Here is a 23,080-nt window from a genome sequence, read left to right on the forward strand (position 1 = left end):
CTCTTGGAGATTTTACTGCTCAGCAAGTTGGGGACCTTACATTTAAGGTAAGTAGAGAAGACGGGGACCTAATGTAAGGAGAATGTTTCTAAAGGCTCAGTCTGTTTAAATAAGGAATTATGATTTACAAGCAGTAGTTATGTGAGAGTCTATTATTAAAGTTACCTGTTCTAAAGGTTTTTTAAAGTGGCTTTAGTGTTGATAAATCTTAACAAGGGGTAAAATTTTATAATTAGTTTCTGAATGTCATATGTACCAAGTTATTCAGGTGGGTTAGGGAGTGTTCTAGCTGAGGTGGAGGGAGCACTATCACACTTCTTCCTCTTGGCTTAGACTTGAAGGGGCGCACATCCATTCTAGGCCTGTGCATAGATAAGTGGCAGGTGGGATAGAAAAATGAAGTTGTGGGGTCTTGTTTATTTATGCAGAGCAGGGATCAGACCTGGCCTAGCCGGGTAGGTGATCTACCCCTGAGCTACAGCCTCAGCCATGCAGGTGTGGTTTGTAAAGGAGTTGAGACAGTTTTCTGCTAGTGAAATGATTCAAAGAAATTTTTATTGAATATATAAATCTTGATCTTTTGTTTAACTTCAAAGTGTGATACTCATTAATGGTAAATTATGCAAGAATATTGTACAACTAATATCCTTATTGTTTTTTGTTTGGTTTGGTACCAAGGATTGAACTTGGGAGTGCTTTACCACTGAGCTATGTCCCCACCCCTTTTTTATTTTTACTTTGAGACAGGGCCCCTTGCTAAGTTGCTTAGAACCTCGCCAAGTTGCTGAGGCTGGCCCCAAACTTGCAGTCCTCCTGCCTCAGACTCCCAAGTCACTGAAATTACAGGCATGTGCTACTGCACTCAGCTAATACATTTTAATTCATAGGTTCTTTTTTTTTTAACTTTTCCTGGAAAAATTCCACCAATACTAAATAATAATGTATATTCTAAGAAAGTCTTTGCTCTTACATGTCTTCAGTAGTGGAAATTACTGTTTTTCAAGGATGGATTATATTTCGTACATGAACAAGTATTGTTTTCAATGGACAAGTATTGTTGAAAACATGGATTAGGTAGGTAGGAACATTGGGTAAACTATTTTTGTTTCAAAATAGGGCTTAACTTAATAGAATCATTTTTCTTCAGGGATTTATATGATACTCCTGGAAGAAATTTTCCAAAGAGAGACTTACAAATTCAAAAATATTTTCTGCAATAATCAAATTGCTAGAATAAGTACGGGTCCTCATAAATGCTTGTGGAAATGGTCCCCATTTGCATGTAGAATTTGAATGTGTGTTGAGTAACCCAAAGGAATGATTCATTTATAGTCACAAAGGTATTGGGGTATGGCAGTAGGGAAGCATTTGATAAAAGTTAGGATAAATATTGAATTAAGCAAATATTTCCTTTTTTCAGTGTATACTTTAAAGCATTAGTAATGAAATGCTACTCATGACTAGTGAGCTTTATTTTTAAATTTGTATTTTGTTTTGCATTAAGAAAGGAGAAATTCTTCTTGTAGTTGAGAAGAAGCCTGATGGTTGGTGGATAGCTAAGGACAGCAAAGGAAACGAAGGTCTGATTCCCAGAACCTACCTGGAGGTGAGTCTTTGTTGTTTATGCTTTCTCCTTCAGATAGATCTCATTTTCAGTTAAACATTAAGCTATATTCTTGGATCAGTTGACTAGAGAATGACTTGAAATTTAAATTTGGTTTTACAAAGAGACAGGGTGTGGGGAGGACATTGTGTATTGAGGTCCTGGGGGCCTGTGAAGAGCTCGGGTGAAAGTGACCCCGGGAGCATTCTCAGCAGGAGGTGGCTCTGTGAGCTGGTGGTGTTTATAATAACTAAGAGGCATTTATTATCATAAAACATGGCCACTGTCCACTTGGTGTTTACTTCCACAAATGCATGAGCCCCTTACCAAGATATCAGCATACTGTCCATGCCTGCTTGGTCCTGAGTCACAGCACATGCTGCGTGGTGCAGACACCTGTCTGGATGAGCTCTGTCGGATGGAAATAAGAAAACCCACACACGGGATTCCAAGTCTTCCAGTGACCACACTGAGTTCCTGACTTGGGGGGGGGGGTTATTCTCTGACACCACGGGTGTCATGTTCCATATCAGCTTCTTAGCACCAGCCAGTGTCCAGCAACTCAGTTGGATTCTGGCCTTAACTCCTGGATTTAGCACAAGTGTCACACAGTAAGGGCACAGTCCCACTAGACTGTCCTCTGTTCAGATGCTATTCACAAGTCCCAGCAGCCACTTGTACTTCTGACTGATTGGCTAAAAAGTCAGAAGTCTCCTCTCCTTCTGCAGGGGTCTGATGATTCCCTAGGGTGACTCACAGAACTTGGGAGAACACTTTCCAGTCTGTCCTCTGTATCTGAGGATACAGAGCAAAAATATCTTAAAACAGTTGCATCTATATTGAACATGTACAATTCTTTTTCTTGTCATTATTTTCTAAACTATACAATATAATAATAATGTATTTGGCATTTACATTGTGTTAGAGATCATAGGTATTTTGTATATGATTTAAGGTATGTGGGACGATGTGTACAGGTCATATGCAAATACTGTATCATTTTATATAAGTGACTAGAGCATCCTTAGGTTTAGTATCCATGGGGATTCCTCGGACCAATCCCCTGAGGATACTGCTGGACAACTATACTTGGATGTACCAGTTTATTATAAAGGATGCAACTCAGGAACACCAGTGAAGAAGACGCACAGGGCAAGATGTTGAGGTGGGGCATGCAGGACCTAAGCGTGCTGTTCCCCAAAGCCTTTGTGTATTCACCCACCTGGAAGATACCCAAGCCCCAGCCTCCCGGGGGTTTCTATGGAAGTTTGTTTATTCTCATTAACTAAATCACTGACCATTGGTGATGAATTTAATCTCTAGCTCCTTCATCCTCCCTAAAGTTTGGAAGGAAGAGCTGAAGGTTCCAACCTCTAATCCCTTCCTGAAGCTGTCTAGGGGTCCTCTAGAGGCACCTCACTAGCCTGCACACTAGAATGGTTGAACTTCTTAGGAATAAGAAAACTTCTTATGGATAAGAATTCAGGAGATTCCAAGAGTTTTAGGAATTCTTTGTCAGCACAAGACACAAATATATATTTTCATTACACTCATTAAGAAGTAAACAAATAGGGGGAATTATTTTTAATATTTTATATTGTCTAATATATCAAAAATATCGTTTCAACACATGATCTATATTTGGACATTGAGTTACTTGTTTTATATTAGGTTCAAAATCCAGTGTGTGTTTACGTGGACAGCACATCTCAACCTGTGCTAATGTGAAGAGCTCAGTAGCCACGGGTGGCGAAGGGCTATGCACCACGCAGGACATGTCTAGGTCGTCTTTTGGAAGGCAGCAAGCATTCCAGCTCGTGGTGACATTTATTCAGGGTGTTTGCAACCTATAATCACCATCAATTATGCCACAAAGAACCTAAAATTAGCTTCTATGAATTACCAAAAAATCTCCCCAAAGCAGCTCACCTGAGGTAGCTGCGTCTTCTCCCACACATGGAAGGAGTGTGGAGATGGCTTTCTGGTGCTGGTTCAGGCCCCACCTGGAACTCCATAGCTCCAAGTGAGGCAGTTCTTCCTGGGTTACCTCTTTAGTTAAGTCAGTGGCCAAATCCTTTAATGATTCTGAGTAGCAAAAGGAAAAAGAGGAAAGAATCAAGAAATATGAGCTGCTATCTAAAGAGGTAAAAAGTTTCCTGGAAGTTAGAAAACTTCAGCCACGTCTCAGCGAACATCATATTTAGTCCCCAGGCCACACCTAGCTGCAAGGGAGGCTGGCTGGCCAGATGGAGTCTCAGCAGGCCCGATGAGTCAGCGGTTCTTCTAGAGAGGAAGAGGTGGAGGGTGGCCACCTGCAGCCTGTTTGGATCAGTCTGAATGTACCTCTTTGTAGACTCTTGGTTGTTGCTCTTGGGTGAAATCCTACATGCTTGTCAGTGCTTCAAAGGGTTTACACCTTTATATCTTGATTTATTTTGCCAATTTTGTCTTGGCAAAATTATGGCCTCCTATGTCAAGAGGCCTTATTTCCCCATGCATCTGCCGAGGCTGGCCAGTACCAGTCTTTCTTAGCCTTTGCCAATGTGGTCAACAAAACAGCCTCATAGTTTTTATTTGTACTTGTGATACTCCGAATGAGGCTGAGCATCCTTTCATATGATTTACGACCATTTGCATTTCTTCTTTGTGGATAACCAGTTCAGTTTCTTTGACCATTTTTCAAATGAATTTTTTTAAAAAATCTTTTTCTTGATTTATAAGAGCTTTTTATGAAATTAACCCTTAGAACTTGGTTTTAATGGTTTCTTTATTGACCTTCAGCTTCGTGTATTTTTTATTAGTGAAATCTGCTAGCATTTCCATTTATGATTTTTTAAATTTTGGTATCGTAACTGCAAAGGGCTATACCCCACCTTTATTTTCTCCTATCAAAGGTAATTCTTTTAATTTTTTTCATTTGAGTAAATTCTACCTGGGATTTATTTTGGTGAATTTGCTGTTTACATTAGTCTTTGTCATTGTTTCACATAGTGAAGTTATCAGTCATGGGTTGAAATTTTTTCCCTGTCACATATAAATTCCCCTCTGTGCCTGAAAGTTTCTGAAAGTCGTAGCATTTCTATTGGTTGATTTTTGTGTTAGTTGGAAAGCACTTCCTGTTTTAACACTTTTCCAGCCCTGTGACAAAGAAGAGGAGCAGGCGACAAGTGAAGAGGGCAGTGAGGAGGACACCGGGGGGACGGAGGGAGAATCCGAAGCTAATCAGAGGTACAGAGCGCGGGAGAGCGAGCAGCTTCTGCCGACTTTTTATTTATTTTTACTATTAAAATAATGCAAGATTTTCTTGAAATGGAGTCAACTTATACCTAGAGAGCTTTTCATATTATTGTTGACCTAAAGGTCATGGCTACTTTAGTTTTGCAATTATTTTTAGTGCATTTAGTTCTAGCTTGGCCTCGTCTAGAGATTGTTTGGTCTTCAGAATCTACTGAGTGTTTGTACTTGTTCTCTGATTTGTGTGGTGAGGGGCAGAGGCTGCGCCTGCACTTACCTGCTCTTTCATTTCCCCAGAACTGATACTCGCCGCAGTGCTGTTCAAAAAGCTATCTCAGAGGTTGGTATCTGCTGTCTTATTAATAATACTTTATATTTGATGTCTTTTAATATTTTTGGCAATTAAGATATTTGGGATGTCTTAAGTGTTCTATTACCTTTAGTTCTGGTTGAGTTCAGATTCAAACCAGGATGGAGACTCTTCTAGACTGCCTAGATCTACCCAGGCTCAGGTGTGGAAGGTGCAGGGCAGAAGGCTTCTCTTTCTGCCTTAGCAAGCCTGAGCTGCAACCAGCATTTCTCATTAGGGCTTCTGTACAAAAAGAGTAGATCATCTCATTCATGGTGTGATTTCAGAGCTCGGAATCTTTCTCATTGATCCTATCCAGATTATTTATCATTTTGGCAAAGGCTGGCATTAGATTTTAGTTATGATTTGAAAAGTCTGAAAAACTCAGAAAGGTAAGACACTATCTGTAATCCTGTCATTTAAAAAAAATGACACGACAAAATGAAAATTCTCCACCCCGTGAGTAATCACCATGAACGGTTCAGTTAGCATCTTCCTGACCTTCTACTGCTCTTCTAACTCCCAAGGAGATTCTAGTGGTATCATCTGCTGAAAGGCAGTGCAGTTGGGGTGGGGGTGGGGGTGGAGCAGGAGCATTACAGTCAGAATGTACTTGAAGCAGTGATCTAGAAACACAAAGCTCTGCGCCCAGCACTATGTGGGCCCCAAGTCCTTGTGAGAGTGCAGATCCAGTGATAGCCACGTCCTCTCAGGAATTGGGTCACGTTGCAGCACTTTCCCGACATGTGCACGTGGTATTTTCCCGTTGGGTTGGGCTTGCTGTGGTGCTGAAGGGACACAGTGGGGAGGTGAGGAATCATGGATGGAAGCGAGCAGACCACTTTTGTTTGTTCTCTCCTCGGCAGATGAACACCGTGGATGTGTTAACCAGCATGGGGGCTATCCCCGCAGGCTTCAGGCCTTCCACACTCTCCCAGCTGCTGGAGGAAGGTACGGTGGCGCTCGGCCTCTGCAGCCATGCTTGGAGGCTAATTTTTCTCTGGTAGCTAAAACAAGTTGAGGAAGATGCCGAGTCTCACTTCTCTTTGGAGCACGTCCTTTCCTTGTCCCTCTTGTGACCATAAGCAAGGACTCCAGTTCTATGAGAGGACCATCTGTTTACCTGTGTTGTGGGCTCCAGCCCTTCCCTATTCTCTTTAATTGCCAGCCCTTTCCTGCTCTCTAGCCTGCCTGTCCTGCCTTCCCCTGCCACCACTGTGAGCAGCGCACCACAGTGCCAACGGCCCATCCCGTCCCAGCATAGTGCCACCAGCCCATCCCATCCCAGCGAGGAAGCCTCCCTTCCTCTGCTCCTCTTCACAGCAAGGGCTCTCCTGGAGCGTTCCGTGGGCTTTCTGATTCCTGTTCACCCTGGATTTCCCGCTACTTGGCAACTTTTGTCTAGAAGCTCATTTTGGAGGGGAGTCATGAGGGGCAGGCTGGCTCCTGTGTGCCTGAGCCATTAACTGTGGGTGGAAGGGCTGCTTCAAGGTTCCTTCTGCTGGGAAGGTTCTTCCTGCCCCTTCCCATCCTGTAGTCTCAGGGTCCCTTCTACCTTGGCAGCGATGCCCGCTCTGGCAGCGTGGCTTCCCTCCCACCCTGTGAGCACACGCACTAGTCTCATGTGCCTACTTCTCTGTTTCCCTCACTCAGCTGTGGACAACAAGGATTCTCGGCTCCATTTCCAGCTCCTAGCACAGCCCATGGCACAGGGCAGGGACTCAAATGATTTCTTAAACAAAAAAGTGATTTTATAGTAAATGTTCTTCATGAAAAACTATGGAAGAGAAGTATAAAAATGCTTCTGTATCTCCCATATCCTGCGTGGGCAAGGGAATGGCTTCCCTCCGGAGGGATGGGCTGGCTGGGAAGTAATAGTTAAAAAAAGTACCACGAGATGACCTCAGAACACAGGGAAGCAGTTTCAGAGGAGGGGCATCAAAGGGCAAAGCTGACTAGATGGGTCTAGCTCCTAACAAAGAATGGAGCCCGCACTTGCTTTATTTATATTGGAACACATCAAAGACTTTTGGTAGAAAATTCTTCACTTAAGCAGGATAGAGGTGGGGACAGGTAGGCTGCTTCATGCCTGACAGATCATACCCATCTCCGGTGCTGCACAGGACCTTTTGGCAGAGTGGAGGGGGAGTTCACTTGCATTGGGTGGTCTTGATAGCAGAAGTGCCACTATAAGTTCCCAAATACGAGACCTACCCCCTCGCTGGCTTAAGTGTTGAAAAGGTCCTCGTGCATTTTGTGGATGGATTCCTGCACTTTTGTGGTAAGAAGTAAAACTAGGTTCTGGGGCCGGGCTCAATGTAGAGCGCTTGCCTAGCACATGTGAGGCACTGGGTCCATCCTCATTACCACAGAAGAGTAAATAAATAAAATGAAGGTATTTTGTGCCTCTACAACTAAAAACATATATGTGAAGAAAGAAGCAGGGCTGGGACTGGGGCTTGGGCTTAAATGGCAGAGCACTTGCCTAGCATGTGTGAGGTACCAGGTTCGATCCTCAGCCCCACATATAAATAAATAAAAATAAAGTTACATCAACAACTAAAAAAATTTAAAAAAGAAGCAAAACTAATGGTTATGTATTTTTCTAAAATATATAAAAAATGTTACAGATTTCTGCATTTTATAGAAATATTTGAATAAATCATCTTCACTGTGAAGCATGTTGTTGGTCTAAACTCTTTAAGATCTTCCTTAAAACTATCTTAAAGTAGTCTTTTATCAGTTTTTATCTTAAAATTTTGAGCATGATTCTATCTTGGTTCATCTGTCTTGGAAAGCAAGTTGCTAGTAAGCCCCTTGGCATTTTGGAAATATCTGTTTCCTAAATTTGTAGCATAATGTCTTAGACTTTTGGTTTTGAATTTCATTCTTCTTTTCATAAGAAAATAAAGGAAAGCTGTTTTTTCAGGGAATCAGTTTCGAGCAAGTTACTTTCTGCAACCTGACCTCACGGCATCACAGCTGGCCTTCAGAGATCTGATGTGGGACGCGAAGACAGGCACTGTGAGTACAGCGACAGCAGAGAAGCTGCAGCCTGGCTGCCGTTGTCCTGGGGCCAGCACATGAGTGACATGTGGCTTTAAAGCAGTGGTGTTCACATAGCCAAGGCAGCACCTAGACTTGGTCCCCTGACTCTGGTTTCTCTTAGCGGTTGTGCCCTTCTCCCATGGCCACAAAGGATGTAATACTGAGTCTCTCTGTTCATCATGCTTTACCTCAGTGTCTTCATCTGGGAACAGGGATGACAGTCCTCCTAACATCGAGCGGTTGTGAGAATTTATGAAGGCTTTGGCAGTGCCTGGCAGAGTATGAGAACGCAGTCAGTGTTGGCCAGCACTGTGCTTTGGATAGGTGCCCCACGGCCCATGGGTCAAGGCTTGCTGCCAGCCTGGGGGCTATTGGGAGGCGGTAGGACCTGGAGCTGGGGCCTAGTGAGGGGAAGTTACATGGCTGAGCCACACCCATGAAGGGATTGTGGGACCCCAGCCCCTGCCTCTCTCCCATCTGCTTCCTGGCTGCTGCGAGGTGACACATCACGCCACCATGTGCTCCCCGCTCTGATTCCCTGCCTTGCCACTGGCCCCAAAACAGTGGAGCCAAGCGACCATGGACTGAGACCTCTGAGACCAAGAACTAAGCAGACTTTGCTCTCTGCAAGCTGCTCATCTCAGATCTCTTGCAGTGGGAAGCTGCCAGCTCCGTCAGGAAGAGTGGAAGTGACATGATCTTAGTTGAGTGGGAATGAAAAAGTCGGCAGAACCTCATGATCACACTTTTTGGGTACCACCAAGAAAAAAAGATTCCTGCTATGCCAGTATTTGAAGTAGAATATGCTCTTGATCTTTAATTCTACTTTATATCTGCCTGTAACAGATGTCAACTGCATTAGAGTATGTCACTCTCTTCCCATTTACCTTGACTTTACCCCTCAGTGGTGGCCGGGGTGGTAGGAAGGGGGGTGCAGAACTTGGTGCCCCTAATCCTCTCACCCTGAGCATCAACTGGCGCCTTAGTAGGAGGTGCTGTATTGCGAGTGGGCAGAGGGGCTGCTTGGTGCACCAGTGCTTGAGCAGATCACAGTTAATGCCGCGAACTTGTGCCTGGGAACTGAAAACCCAGCTCTCATTACTTAAATAAAAAGGTGACAGATTATTGATATTATCTTTTGCAACAATATAAATTATTTAAATGAAAAGGCTTGTGATCATAAAGCAGAATGTAAAGTTTAGCTGATTGAAGCTGTTCTTTAAAAATAAAAATACAGAATGCCAGTTTATGTATTCACAATCTGACCTTTATCTGTGAAATAGATTTGAACAGTCAGACCAAACATGACATTCTATGTCAAAGCATCTAAGAGCCAAAGAGGAGGTAGCTGGGTGACATTAATGCCAGGTATCTTGGTTGTCATGCTAGGGTAACTGTCTTCAATTCCACACATCGTATGGGAATGGACCTGGAGACTAGAATACAGTGATTCGAGGGTCGGGTCATATATTTTACCTGCTAGTACTAGTAGTCTTTCATTGAAGTTTTTAAGTAGTTAAGAAAAAAATGTAAATATTTCAAATATATTTACCTGAAATAACTGGGTTTGATTTTTGAACAGACTATTGAAACTCTGTGTTTGTATATCCATGTAAAAGTTTTCCTTTTTGTATTCTATGTATATCTTCTTAAGCTGTATTTTACAAATGATGCTTTGGAAATGGATTTGTACCACTATTAATAGGTTTTTATGTTTTTCTTTCAGATTAAGTCAAGGCCAAGTCGTGTTTCCTTGATCCTCACCCTGTGGAGCTGTAAAATGATTCCTCTCCCAGGAACGAGCATCCAGGTGCTCAGCAGACATGTTCGCCTCTGTCTGTTTGATGGCAGTAAGGTAAGCTCACTGAGTTGAACCATCTCACACAGGATGATGGAGAAGCCCTTGTGTGGTACCACACATTAAATGTGGAGTGCACTGTGTGTGTGAGTGTGTGGTACCGCAGTGGGTTAACCCTGGCTCTTCAGTGTGTGATGTTGGTACACACACAGTTAACCCATCTGGGCCTTAGATTTCTTCACTTATGAGAGGGACTGGTACCTGTCTTCTAGTGTTGTGTACAGTTCAGGTCTAAGTATAGAGCATTGCATTTTTGAAAATGCAATGTATATCCAGCTCCCCAGGCAAGATATGGAGCATCGCCATCTCTGGAATCCTTTTCTGCTCAGCTCTTCCCTGATTCCTAAAAGACCATTTTTTACCTAATACTAAATGATAGTCTGAATGACTTCTAAAAAAATAATGTATCTTTCATGAGATGTAGCTTAAGTGGTTCTTAGGTAGAAATCCGTAGCTTTAATTGCATATACTAGAAAGAGGGAAGGTTTAAAATCCGTGATCTAAGCTGGGAACTTAAGAGACTAGAAATTGAAGAGTGAGTTAAACCTAAGAATGTAGAAAAGAGGAAATAACAAAGAGTAGAAATTAATGAAATAGAAAACAGGTGGACAGAAGAGAAAATCAATGGAGATGAAGGTTGATTCTTTGAAGAGATTAATAAAATTGAAAGATGCCCAGAAAGACTGACCAAGATACTTAAAAAGAGTGAAAGAAAGCTGGGCGAGGTGGCACATGCACACCTGTAATCCCAGCAGCTCTGGAGGCTGAGATAGGAGAATCGCAAGTTCAAAGCCAGCCTCAGCAACAGTGAGGTGCTAAACAACACAGTGAGACCCTGTCTCTAAATTTAAAAAAAAAAAAAAATAGGGCTGGGGATGTAGCTCAGTGGTTGAGTTCAATCCCTGGTACAAAAAAAAAGAAAAGAAAAAGAAAACAAATTATCAATATCTCCTATTGAAATAGAAATATCATTATTGATCCTGCAGACACTGAGGACAATAAGGGATATTATAAGGAATTGTATGCCAGTAAATCTGACAACATTGATGAAATAGATAATTTTATAAAAAAACATAATTTACTGAAACTGACATAAGAAGAAATAGAAAATTTGAATTTCTCTTTTAAAGAAATTACAACTTCAATTAAAAAACTTCCTACAATGAAAAGTCCAAGTCCTTATGGCTTCACTCTAGTGACTTCCCGCAAACATTTAAGGAAGAAATAATACCCATCTTATGCAATCTCTTCCAAAGAATAGAAAAGGAAAAAACATTCCCTAACGTATTTCCTAAATCTAGGAAAAACATGACACCAAACGATGACATTACAAGATCAGTATCCTTCATGGATATAGAAACTAAAATCCTAAACAACATTCTCAAGTTGGATCTAGCAATTTATAGAAAGGACAGTAGGTCACGACCAGCTGGAATTTCTCCCCATGTTCACATGTACACACCTGTGCATCCAGCATTGGACATGCGAAATTGTAATGTTATTTCATCATATTAGTAGACAAGAAAAAATCACTTGAACATCTCAATAAACAAAGAAAAAACATTGACAAATTCCAGTGCCCATTCACGAGTTTTAAGAAATTCCCTACAAACTAGGAACAGGTGGGAACTTCCTCAAATTTATAAAGAACAAGAAATACCTAAATTTCTATCATTGACAGTGAAATGTAGAAAAAGATAACTCAGTTTTTTAAATGAGCAAAAACTTGAACAAGCCCTTCAAAAAAGAAAACATGAGAAACCAATAGGCATATAAAAATATACCTAACATGTAATACATTATTAGGGGAATGTAAGAGTTTACAGTGAGAGACCCACTTAGATGCTCCATACAAGAAGCCCACCTTAAATAGAAAAGGTAAGTTAAAGGGAGGAGGGTTCCCTATTCAAGATATTAATGTCAGGCTGGGAATGTGGCTCTGTTGTCTCAGGCTTGGGGCAGGGGCAGAGCGATGAGCTGGAAGGACCCCATGTCGCAGCCCAGTGCTTCTAGAAACTTGGTATTCCTTAAGACTGGCCGCTGGAGACCCATACCACTCACTGACTTATTCTCCCTACTGGAGTCTAATACTCCCATGCCTTGAGGCTTAGAGTGATTTCACATCGAATAGCAAAGGAGGGCATGAAGGCAAGTCCACCAAATGTGATCATCGTGGGCCAGTGCTGATCAGAGTGGTCACCGTCACCCAGAACCTAGGAGCTAACCGAGTTCCTGGCAGGAGGCAAAGGAGAAGGAGGAGAACAAAACTGACTCCAGGCCAGCCTGTTTTCATATTTGGTCAACAACAAAAAGTCAGTCAGTATTCTTGGAGATCCATTTAGAGTTATGCCTGGATAATTTTTTCCTTCACATGCCACAGCCTGAAAGTGTCCAGCCAGAGTCTACTTTGTCTCATGAGCCAGTTTTGGGCTGTGTGACTGACAGCATGCTTGATGCCCCAACTCTTTTACTTTTACTTCCTAGAGAATCGTATCTTTTTTAAAAACTGAAATGCTCAATTATTTTCAAGTGATTAGCACAACCCCAATTATTTTATGAGAAGCATTTAATAAGATACTGTGCTATTACCAGATAGACTTGATCATCATAAATTTTTGTAACTTATACTCTGAATTTAATAGTTACTGTGCTAAGGACATATAAAGATTGTAAATATGGAAAAGACTAAAAAATGTTGCCATCTTAAAATAGGACTTGCCATCTTAAAATTGGACTTTATCCATTTGTTATGTATTCCTCTGATGAACTGAATTTAAGCTTTGCATATAAACCTTTCTTTTTTCCTTAAGTAAATGAAGACAGACATTATATGAAAAAGAAAGAAGCAAATGCTTTTGAAGAGCAACTATTAAAGCAGAAAATGGATGAGCTTCATAAGAAGTTGCATCAAGTGGTGGAGCTGTCCCAGGAGGACCTGCCCAGTGTCCAGGAAAAGCCTAAGGTACAGACATGCTCTGACCTGGGCGTCCTGTGCCCAGCGGTGGGGATTGTTGGCTCTCTAGGCCCAGTTTTAGAGTTAATTCTAGCTAGTAACTTTCCAAAATTTAAAATTGTGTGATTCAGAAAGACATTCAAATGAAGAATGAACAAAGGAATTTAGAGAATAGAGGGCTGATGTTTCATGTATGTGTGTGTCCATGCTTATATATTCACACATTAGCACTTAGCGTCCTTTTTCTGGCTTTCATACAATGACTATAGACTTCCAATAATTTATCATCTAGACATATTTCTGTTTGCCATTGTCTTGTGTGGGAAGAAGAAATAGGGATGAATATTACAGCCACATATTTTCTTGAAATTATTTATGAATGGGAGAGATTGGGAATAATTTAAGCTATATTACATTTGCTTATCTTCCACATTGTATATGTGTGTCTATGACATAGGATACTTTAAAGGTAAAGCTTATTTAAATGCATGTTTTTAAAATGATAGAAAATTCATGACTGCAATGATTTTTTTTTTAATATTGAATGAAAGGTGTGTGTGTGTAATATATATATATATTACACACACACACATATATATATATATATATATATATATATTATGCAAAATCTATGCCAGAACATTCACTAGATATAAGTATGTATACCCAACTATGGGGAGCCACTCTGAATGATTTACACCTTCCATCCTGGAGCCGAGAGGCTTTGACCAGTCACTACATCTTATAGTGACCTGGACATTGCCCCGGTCCAGGAAGTTGAGGGCGTGCCTTCAGATGTAGGTGTGTTGCTCCATGGCCCCTTGGGTTGAATTACACTCATCTATCCCTTGTAACCCTGCCCCTTCTGGCCTTTTTTGGATGGAACTTTCTAAGAATAAGGTCCCCCAATAAAAGCCCGCTTCCGAATGTGCTTGCTCTCTCTCGCCAGCCTCTCGTGACTTTCTCTTGCTCCTCCATTTGGGGAGCCTGAGGCCGAGAGCAGAAAAGCCGTGTCCTGAAGCTTGTTTAAAGGTAAAGCGTGTGTCTGTGTTTTATTTGATGTCCCTGGAAATTCACACAAGTGACCTTAATTTCAGCTGCCCACACGGGTCGGGGGAAGACTCAAACATACATGAATATCCACGAATGTTCTTATTCAGTGCTAATTGCTGAAATTTATCTTTTTTCCAGATATATGCTGTGCATGAGCACACATAAAAATGAACACAGTTGAATTTTCCATATAAATAAGACTTATTTTCTGCTTTTTCTACAAACATATCTTTCAATATCACTGCACAGAGACCCAGTTTACCCGCTGCAGCATGGTCTTCTGTCATACTTACAGCAGGGCAGGTACCAACATCATACAGAGACTGTTACAAACATGATACAAGATTGTTTCTCTAGAAATGATGGAAGTACAACTGTTGCCTTTGAAGTTTGTGCACCTAAAATACTGTCCTCTAAAAAATTTCATTTTACCTCATATCAATAGTATATAAAATTACTTGTTTCTCACATACACTTTGATAATGTTAGTTATCCTAAGTATTTTCAACCACCTGTTTCTTTAATTACAAGTGGTACTGGACATTTTTAATTGATTTAGTGGCTTTTTGTCTTCTTTTTTCTTTAAATTGACCATAAAACCAGGTGTGGTGGTACACATCTAAAATCCCAGTGATTCCAGAGACAGAGACAGGAGGCTCACAAGTTCAAGGCTGACCTCAGCAACTTAGGGAGACTCTGTCTCAAAATAAAAAGGGCCGGGGGTATGACTCAGTGGTTAAGCACCCATGGGTTCAATCCCTGGTACCAATCAAATAAATTGACTTTGATGGATTTGTCTATTTTTCTATTGGGTTTTTTCATTTTTAATGTTTATTTCAATTTTTATATAACTTGTGTTTTCCCTTGATAGATATAAGCAATTGTTAAAATAATTGTCTCATTGTTTTGTTTTTATGTATTTTCTTGCTTCTTATCAGTCATCTATCCCCAAATTCTGAAGAAACTTAAAATATTCATCAATCACATCCAATACATCAGATGCACTCCCATTCCCTTTTCTTGACCAGATGTCTCCCAGAGCCTCTGAGGAGTGGTTCTTCCTGCTTCTCTCTGGTGGTATATCCCTGATTCACATGCCATTGCTTTTCCTTAAGGTCCCCATTTTAAAGGTACACAATCTCTCATAACTTTTTTAAAAAGCATGTATGAGGGGTTAAGTTTTTGAGATCTCTTGCTTGTCTAATGGTGTCTTTGTTCTACCCTCACACTGGTTGATGATTTGACTAGAACTGTTCTAGGAAGGAAATCATTTTCCCTCAAGTCATTTTGGATTTTATGCAGTACTAGAGATTGAACCCAGGGTTACTTTACCACTGAGCTATACTCTCAGTGCATTTTCTGTTGGTTTGCTTTTGATCTTGGAACAGAGTCTGTTAAGTTGTCCAGGCTGGCCTTGACCTGGCAATCCTCTTGCCTCAGCCTCCCTTAGAGTTTTCAAAGGCATTGCCCGTTGCCTTTTGGCTTCTACCATTGGTATTGGAAAGTCCTGGATCATTCTGACTCTCGGTTTTACAAATGTAATCCCTTTTGTTCTTGGGAAGCGTGTTGTAACAAAAGAAATGTGATGCACAGCTCTGTCCCTCCATCATACTCAGTACCCTAAGGGTCTGGTCCTCCAGGTCCCTTTATAGGATTTTCCTGTGTAGAGGTGGCATGAAGATGTACTTTCCAAAATGAATTGCCAGTTGTCCATAAATCATTTATTGACCAGCTCGGCCCCTTTATTCAAAATATGTTTATCACATACTAAGTTTTTATATTATAAAATTCATTTCTAATATTTGTTTTAGTCACTATCTCTCTTCTTTATACATATATATATATATATATATATATATATATTTATTTACTCTTTTATTGATTTTTTTTTAAATACATGACTGCGGAATGCATTACAATTCTTATTACACATATAGGATACAATTTTTCTTATCTTTGTATATAGAGTATGTTCACGCCAATTCATGCCTTTATTTACCTTTTTTTGCATTACAGTTCTTATTACACATATATACCACAATTTTTCATATCTGTTTATATATAAAGTATGTTGACACCCAATTCGTGTCTTCATACATGTACTTTGGATAATGATGTCCATTATATTCCACCTCCCTTGCTAATCCCCTGCCCCCTCCCTTTCTCCAATTGCCAAAAAATCAAATGAGGAGGCTGACTTATAGTGGGGTAGGGAGGGGGAGCATGGGAGGATTAGGTGAATTCTGGATAGAGAAGAGGAGTGAGAGTATATCTCTTCTTGATCTTTCCATATTGTATATATGCTATAGCTTTCCTATTTTGCTATCTGGTAGAGAAAATCTCTGATTATTCTTTTTAAAATATTTTCTTCAGAACTGAATATTGGTCAAGCATCTCTGAAATCTGGAAAGCTCCCAAATCTGAAACTTTTTTAGTGTCATGTCCCATTCTCAGAAAGTTGTGGATCTGAGAGCATTTCAGATTGCAAATTTTTGAATAAGGGATGCATGCTTAACTAGTCTATGAAAATATTCCCAAAATCTGAAAAAATTTTGAAACCTGACACATTTCTAATTCCAAGCATTTTATATAAACAATATGTAAGTAAACCTGTATTACAATTATTTTTTTTTCTGTTCTTCTATTTATTTTTTATTTTTATTTTTTTATTAGTTGTTCAAAACATTACATAGTTCTTGATATATCATATTTCATACATTTGATTCAAGTGGGTTATGAACTCCCATTTTTACCCCGTATACAGATTGCAGAATCTCATTGGTTACACATCTACGTTTTTACATATTGCCATACTAGTGTCTGTTGTATTCTGTTGCCTTTCCTATCCTCTACTATCCCCCCTCCCCTCCCGTCTTCTCTCTCTACCCCATCTACTGTAATTCATTTCTCTCTCTTGTTTTTTTTACCCTTTCCCCTCACTTCCTGTTATATGTAATTTTGTATAACAATGAGGGTCTCCTTCCATTTCCATGCAATTTCCCTTCTCTGTCCCTTTCCCTCCTACCTCTCATCCCTGTTTAATGTTAATCTTCTTCTCATGCTCTTCCTCCCTGCTCTGTTCTTAGTTGCTCTCCTTATATCAAAGAAGACATTTGGCATTTGTTTTTTAGGGATTGGCTAGCTTCACTTAGCATAATCTGCTCTAATGCCATCCATTTCCCTGCAAATGCCATGCTTTTATCATTTTTTAGTGCAGAGTAATACTCCATTGTGTATAAATGCCACATTTTTTTTTTATCCATTCATCTATTGAAGGACATCTAGGTTGGTTCCACAGCCTAGCTATTGTGAATTGTGCTGCTATGAACATTGATGTAGCAGTATCCCTATAATGCGATCTTTTAAGGTCTTTCGGGAATATGTAGATTGGAGCTTACTTTTTCTTCTATCAGACACAGAGTCTCTGATTTGATATCAAGCTCCTTGATCCCTTTTGAGTTAACTTTTGTGCATGGCGAGAGAAAGGGATTCAGTTTCATTTTGTTGCATATGGATTTCCAGTTTTCCCAGCATTTGTTGAAGATGCTATTCTTCCTCCATTGCATGCTTTTAGCCCCTTTGTCAAATATAAGATAGTTGTAATTTTGTGGATTGGTCTCTGTGTCCTCTATTCTGTACCATTGGTCCACCCGCCTGTTTTGGTACCAGTACCATGCTGTTTTTGTTACTATTGCTCTGTAGTATAGTTTGAAGTCTGGTGTTGCTATACCGCCTGATTCACTCTTCCTGCTTAGAATTGCTTTTGCTGTTCTGGGTCTTTTATTTTTCCATATGAATTTCATGATTGCTTTATCTATTTCTACAAGAAATGCTGTTGGGATTTTGATTGGCATTGCATTAAACCTATAGAGAACTTTTGGTGATATTGCCAATTTGATGATGTTAGTTCTGGTTATTAATGAACAGGGTATATTTTTCCATCTTCTAAGATCTTCTTCTATTTCTCTCTTTAGGGTTCTGTAGTTTTCATTGTATAAATCTTTCACCTCTTTTGTTAGGTTGATTCCCAAGTATTTTATTTTTTTTGAGGATATTGTGAATGGGGTGGTTGTCCTCATTTCCATTTCAGAAGATTTGTCGCTGATATACAGGAATACTTTTGATTTATGTGTGTTGATTTTATATCCTGCCACTTTGCTGAATTCATTTATTAACTCTAGTAGTTTCTTTGTAGACCCTTTTGGGTCTGCTAGGTATAGAATCATGTCAACCGCAAATAGTGATAATTTAAGTTCTTCTTTTCCTATTTTTATGCCTTTAATTTCTTTTGTCTAATTGCTCTGGCCAGTATTTTGAGAACTATGTTGAACAGAAGTGGTGAGAGAGGGCATCCCTGTCTTGTTCCAGATTTTAGAGAGAATGCCTTCAATTTTTCTTCCATCAGAATGATGCTAGCCTGAGGCTTAGCATAGATAGCTTTTATAATATTGAAGTATGTTCCTGTTATCCCTAGTTTTTCTAATGTTTTGAACATAAAGGGATGCTGTACTTTATTGAATGCTTTTTCTGCATCTATCAAGATGATCATATGGTTTTTATCTTTAAGTCTGTTGATGTGGTGAAAAACGTTTATTGATTTCCATATATTGAACCATCCTTGCATCCCAGGGATGAATCTTACTTGATCATGATGCACAATCTTTTTGATATGTTTTTGTATCCGATTTGCCATAATTTTATTGAGGATTTTTGCATCTAGGTTCATTAGAGATATTGGTCTGTAGTTTTCTTTCTTTGAAGTGTCTTTATCTGGTTTAGGAATCAGGGCGATGTTGGCCTCGTAGAATGAATTTGGAAGTTCTCCCTCTTTTTCTATTTCCTGAAATAGCTTGAAAAGTATTGGTATTAGTTCTTCTTTAAAGGTTTTGTAAAACTCTGCTGTATACCCATCCGGTTCTGGGCTTTTCTTAGTTGGTAGTCTTTTGATGGCTTCTTGAACAGAAGTGGAGAGAGAGGGCATCCCTGTCTTCCTCAATTGATATTGGTCTGTTTAAGTTGTGTATATCCCCCGAACTCAATCTGGGCAGATCAGATAACTTAAGAAATTTATCGATGCCTTCACTATCTTCTATTTTATTGGAGTATAAGGATTAAAAGTAATTTCTAATTATCTTCTGTATTTCTGTAGTGTCTGTTGTGATATTGCCTTTTTCATCCCGTATGCTAGTAATCTGAGTTCTCTCTCTTCTTCTCTTCATTAGCATGGCTAAGGGTCTGTCGATCCGATTTATTTTTTCAAAGAACCAACTTTTAGTTTTGTCAATTTTTTCAATTGTTTCTTTTGTTTCAGTTTCATTGATTTCAGCTCTGATTTTAATTATTTCTTGCCTTCTACTACTTTTGCTGTTGTTTTGCTCTTCTTTTTCTAGGGTTTTGAGATGAAGTGCGAGATCATTTATATGTTTTTTTTTCTTTTTTTAAGGAATGAACTCCTAGCAATGAATTTTCCTCTTAGAACTGCTTTCATTGTGTCCCATAGATTATGTTGTGTCTTTTGGGATAGAGGGAGTAAGAAGGAGAAAAACAAATAACAAGGATAGAAAGAGAAAAAAGAGGGTGGGAAAAAGAAAATAAGAGAAAAAAGAAATAAAAGGGGGGAGAGAGGTGGGGCATATGGAATTCCTCTATATTACATTATTCTGGTGACTCAGTTGTTAAAGACCTTTTTCATGCACAATTCTTGGTTTCACATATGTTGAGGTTTCGAGGACCAGAGGGGGAAGGGTAGAGGAGACTGGATGAATGGATGAAAAGAAAGAGAGAAGATAAAAAAAGAAAGAAAAAAAATGCCTCTCAGAACTCTGTTTTCATATCTTCCAGTTGGTGGCATTGTCAATTCCTAGCTGGAGTCTCTGGGTTCAGGGTGGTGGTGGTAGTCAGTATGAGAGGACTTGAACTTCCACCTGTGGCCTCTCCACTCTTATTCTCTGAGATGTAAACCAGGTGCCTGATCCGCTGAAGAACCAAACTGGTAGCCACGCCCACCAGTTGTTGAGTTTTAAGGGTTGGTGGGAGTTTCCAAGATGAGTTTCATCATTTTTTCTCATAAGGTGTTTGATGAGGTGGGGGGTGTTGGGGAGACCTATGTTTGTCCAGAGCTCAGTCAGGTGACCGTATGGGCAGGCGGCTCCTCCAGTTGGGGTGGTCTGTCTACCTCTCTGGCGGGCAGCTGTGCCCCCTCTCCGGGTCGCATGGTCTGCCGACCGTGCAGGCGGGAGGCTGGGCTCCTCCTCCAGTTGGGGTGTACAATTATTTTTGATCTGTACTAATTTAGTAGGTAAGGAAAAGATGTAGGTCGTTTTAAGTTATATTCTTTGATAAGTAGTGTTATTGTTTAAAACAATATTCTAGACATTTGATGTTTTTCCTAACAATTTGTAAGGATACTTTTTGGGCAAGGAATTAACCCTTCTGTCTTTTAAGTTGGTAACATTAGTTCTAATCTATGTACTTGTGAGTAGAAAAACAAAGACCTTTAGTCTAATTCTTCCCAACATGAACCCTATTTCTGAGGCAGTTCATATACACATGTCCTATTTAGGAAGACGACGCTGCCTATCAAGGGTAGTTTAAGAGAACACCATTGTGAGCGTTTGGTAACATTGATTTATTGTTTTTTTTTCCCTCAGTTTAATAAAGAGAAACAAGACACTTCTTAAATACTGATATGACTGCAGAGGCTGGTTATTTTCCAATGGTTAGAAGTGTGAGTGGCATTCACAGCCGGGGTTGGAAGCAACAAAGCATTCGTTATGTTTTGGAGTGGTCTTTTTTGGTCACTGTTGAAAATTTCCAGGTGTTTTAAAGCACCTGGAAGGATAAGGGTCACATGCTTTGAAAGCTCTAATACCTGATAATAACATTCTGGTCTTTGTGGTTTATTTTTGTTCCTTTGTTTGTCTGGCATGAAAGGTGGATTCAGCATGTGTGGGGCTAGGCACAGGTGCTCAGTGGGAACTTGGTGCTCGATGTCTTCCGTCACTCAATCAGCAAACCCCAAAGAACTTGAGCGAGAAGCCCAGAGAGGTGCCTCCTGTTGTTTCTCCTGCGGCAGATGCTGTTCCTCCTGCTTTGGTGTCCCCAGCAGTGTGCCAGAGCATAGCTCCTCCTACTCCTTTGACAGCCCAGCCAGTGACAGAGTCCAGGTAAGTCAAAGCCAGTCCTGGAGATGAGAGTGGTGTAAATGGCATCTGTCAGGTTCTTTTTTATGACCTGCAGTATCAAGAGCATTATGTAAGAGATGGGGTATCTCTATTAAAAAATGTTTTTCTTGCAGTACTGGAAATTGAACCTGAGGGTGCTTTATCGCTGAGCAACATCCTCATCTCTTTTTTGGTTTTGTTGTTCCTGAGAGTATGTACTAAGCTGCTGAGGCTGGCCTCAAACTTGGGCTTCTCTTGGCTCAGCCTCTTGAGTAGCTGGGATTACAGGTGTGTGCCACCATACCCAGCTAAAATGATTTACATGAATATGTTGTTGAAAAAAATTATCAAAAAAATTGAGCCCAAAACTTTCAAACATGTGTATTTTATACCTCTTTAGAGGGATCTATCCCTCTTCTAGATTTTAGATTTGTTTGTCTTCATACTTTTCTTCTGAATTATAAATTAAAATTTCCTGAAACGCAAGTCGCTCTGTATTTGAAGAATAAACACCTATAGTTGGAATTGCCTTTTGCCTCCTGGCTGTGGCCAAGGCCTGCAGGGGACATTACTCCAGGCAGTGGCTGGCATGCCCTCGTACTCCTTTTGTCCTCCCACGGAGCAGTATGGGATCCATGTTTGTGACTCCATGTCACAAGCCACGTCCACACTATTGTGAAAGTTTTTTTCCCCAATTTTGAGAGTTTTCTGGGTTTCAGATATTAGAATTAATGTCACATCACTTGTTGTTTGTTTTTATCTTCAGTCACTGTGACTGTCTTGCAACTTGTGATTTGATATGATATTGTTTAATTAAAAGTGCTTTGTGCTTTTTACTTCACATTTTAATGACATTCCTTAAGGGAATCCTGGGCAGTATGAGGTGAGGCCCCTGCCCCTAGTGTACTAACCACAGCTTTAATGCAAGTGGTTTGCATAGCTTTCTTATCTTTGTTGGTAGCTATTGTTTTAAAATCTGGATGTTAGCCTGAGGCTGTGGGCTCATCAGAAAGGTATTCGCTCAGCTGAGGCACATTGGTGCCTCCACCTTGTTGGGCATCAGTGCCCAGTCAGCCCCTTATGCTGTACAGCAAATGAGCCCATTGGAACTAGGAAGCCATTGTCCTGTCCTGCCACAAGGAGGGCTGGTTGTTGTGGTGCCGAGACACAGAAGTGACACGACATACTAGTGTTCCATGCCTGGCCTTTATCTGTAAGAGTGTTTTCCTCAAAAAGAACTGAAGAGAAAAAACATTTCATTTATTTACACCGTGGATCTAAGCAGCTTCATCTGTGTTTCAGCAACAGGCTGTGATTGTTGACCAGCTTCTTTTACTATTATTTCTTGAGAGTTAATGAGAAACTCTCTTGTAAGACATGTTGATTCTTGTGTGTCTCAGGGTTTTCTCTTCCAGATGTATGAGTCAGAGTGCTCATGGATTCCAGCCACAGAGTGGAGCAGAGACCAAAGAAGGTGAGCTTCATGGGGGTCTCTTCATCCTGGCCTGCTGGGGCACACTCCTTGGGCTGTACTGGGGCTATGGGACAGGAAGCCTTCTGACCTTACTAAACCTAAGCGTTAGGAATCCTCTTCTTAGAATCCAGGGGTTATTTCAGCCCCAGACTATTGAAAACAATGGTATTAATTGTAAATATCTTATCAGTTCAGAGTTCTTTGAAAGATTAATTTATGCAAGTTTTTCTATTAACTTTCTCAGTACATTAATCTAAAATGAGTCATGTTAGTTGGGTCGAGTAAGAAAGGTGATTCAAAGTTTAACTACGAATACTGTTCTCCTGTCTGGCACCACACTGGAAG

General features: G+C 40.3%; 1 protein-coding gene and 1 long non-coding RNA gene across 5 annotated transcripts in view; both read left to right on the forward strand.

Annotated features, from left to right (window-relative positions):
- The first annotated feature begins 10 nt into the window (after positions 1-10).
- Positions 11-6,138, forward strand: LOC144374178 (uncharacterized). Its single transcript, XR_013433653.1, has 4 exons — positions 11-47; positions 1,505-1,606; positions 5,135-5,177; positions 6,053-6,138. It is a non-coding gene; the product is annotated as an uncharacterized LOC144374178 (long non-coding RNA).
- Positions 6,139-9,960: 3,822 nt separating this feature from the next.
- The window catches only part of LOC144374176 (mitotic checkpoint serine/threonine-protein kinase BUB1-like), a 42,971-nt gene continuing 29,851 nt past the window's right edge, over positions 9,961-23,080 (forward strand). For 3 of the 4 annotated variants that reach the window (XM_078037103.1, XM_078037104.1, XM_078037106.1), the window contains exons 1-4: positions 9,961-10,089; positions 12,903-13,054; positions 21,032-21,264; positions 22,662-22,735. In XM_078037103.1, coding sequence (XP_077893229.1) covers positions 12,923-13,054; positions 21,032-21,264; positions 22,662-22,735 — 439 coding nt within the window. In that variant the 5' untranslated portion in view covers positions 9,961-10,089; positions 12,903-12,922. The remainder of the gene's footprint in view (positions 10,090-12,902; positions 13,055-21,031; positions 21,265-22,661; positions 22,736-23,080) is intronic. The other variant, XM_078037105.1, reaches the window with a different exon arrangement.

This window comes from Ictidomys tridecemlineatus, unplaced genomic scaffold (assembly GCF_052094955.1).
Source record: "Ictidomys tridecemlineatus isolate mIctTri1 unplaced genomic scaffold, mIctTri1.hap1 Scaffold_601, whole genome shotgun sequence".
Taxonomy (NCBI): domain Eukaryota; kingdom Metazoa; phylum Chordata; class Mammalia; order Rodentia; family Sciuridae; genus Ictidomys; species Ictidomys tridecemlineatus.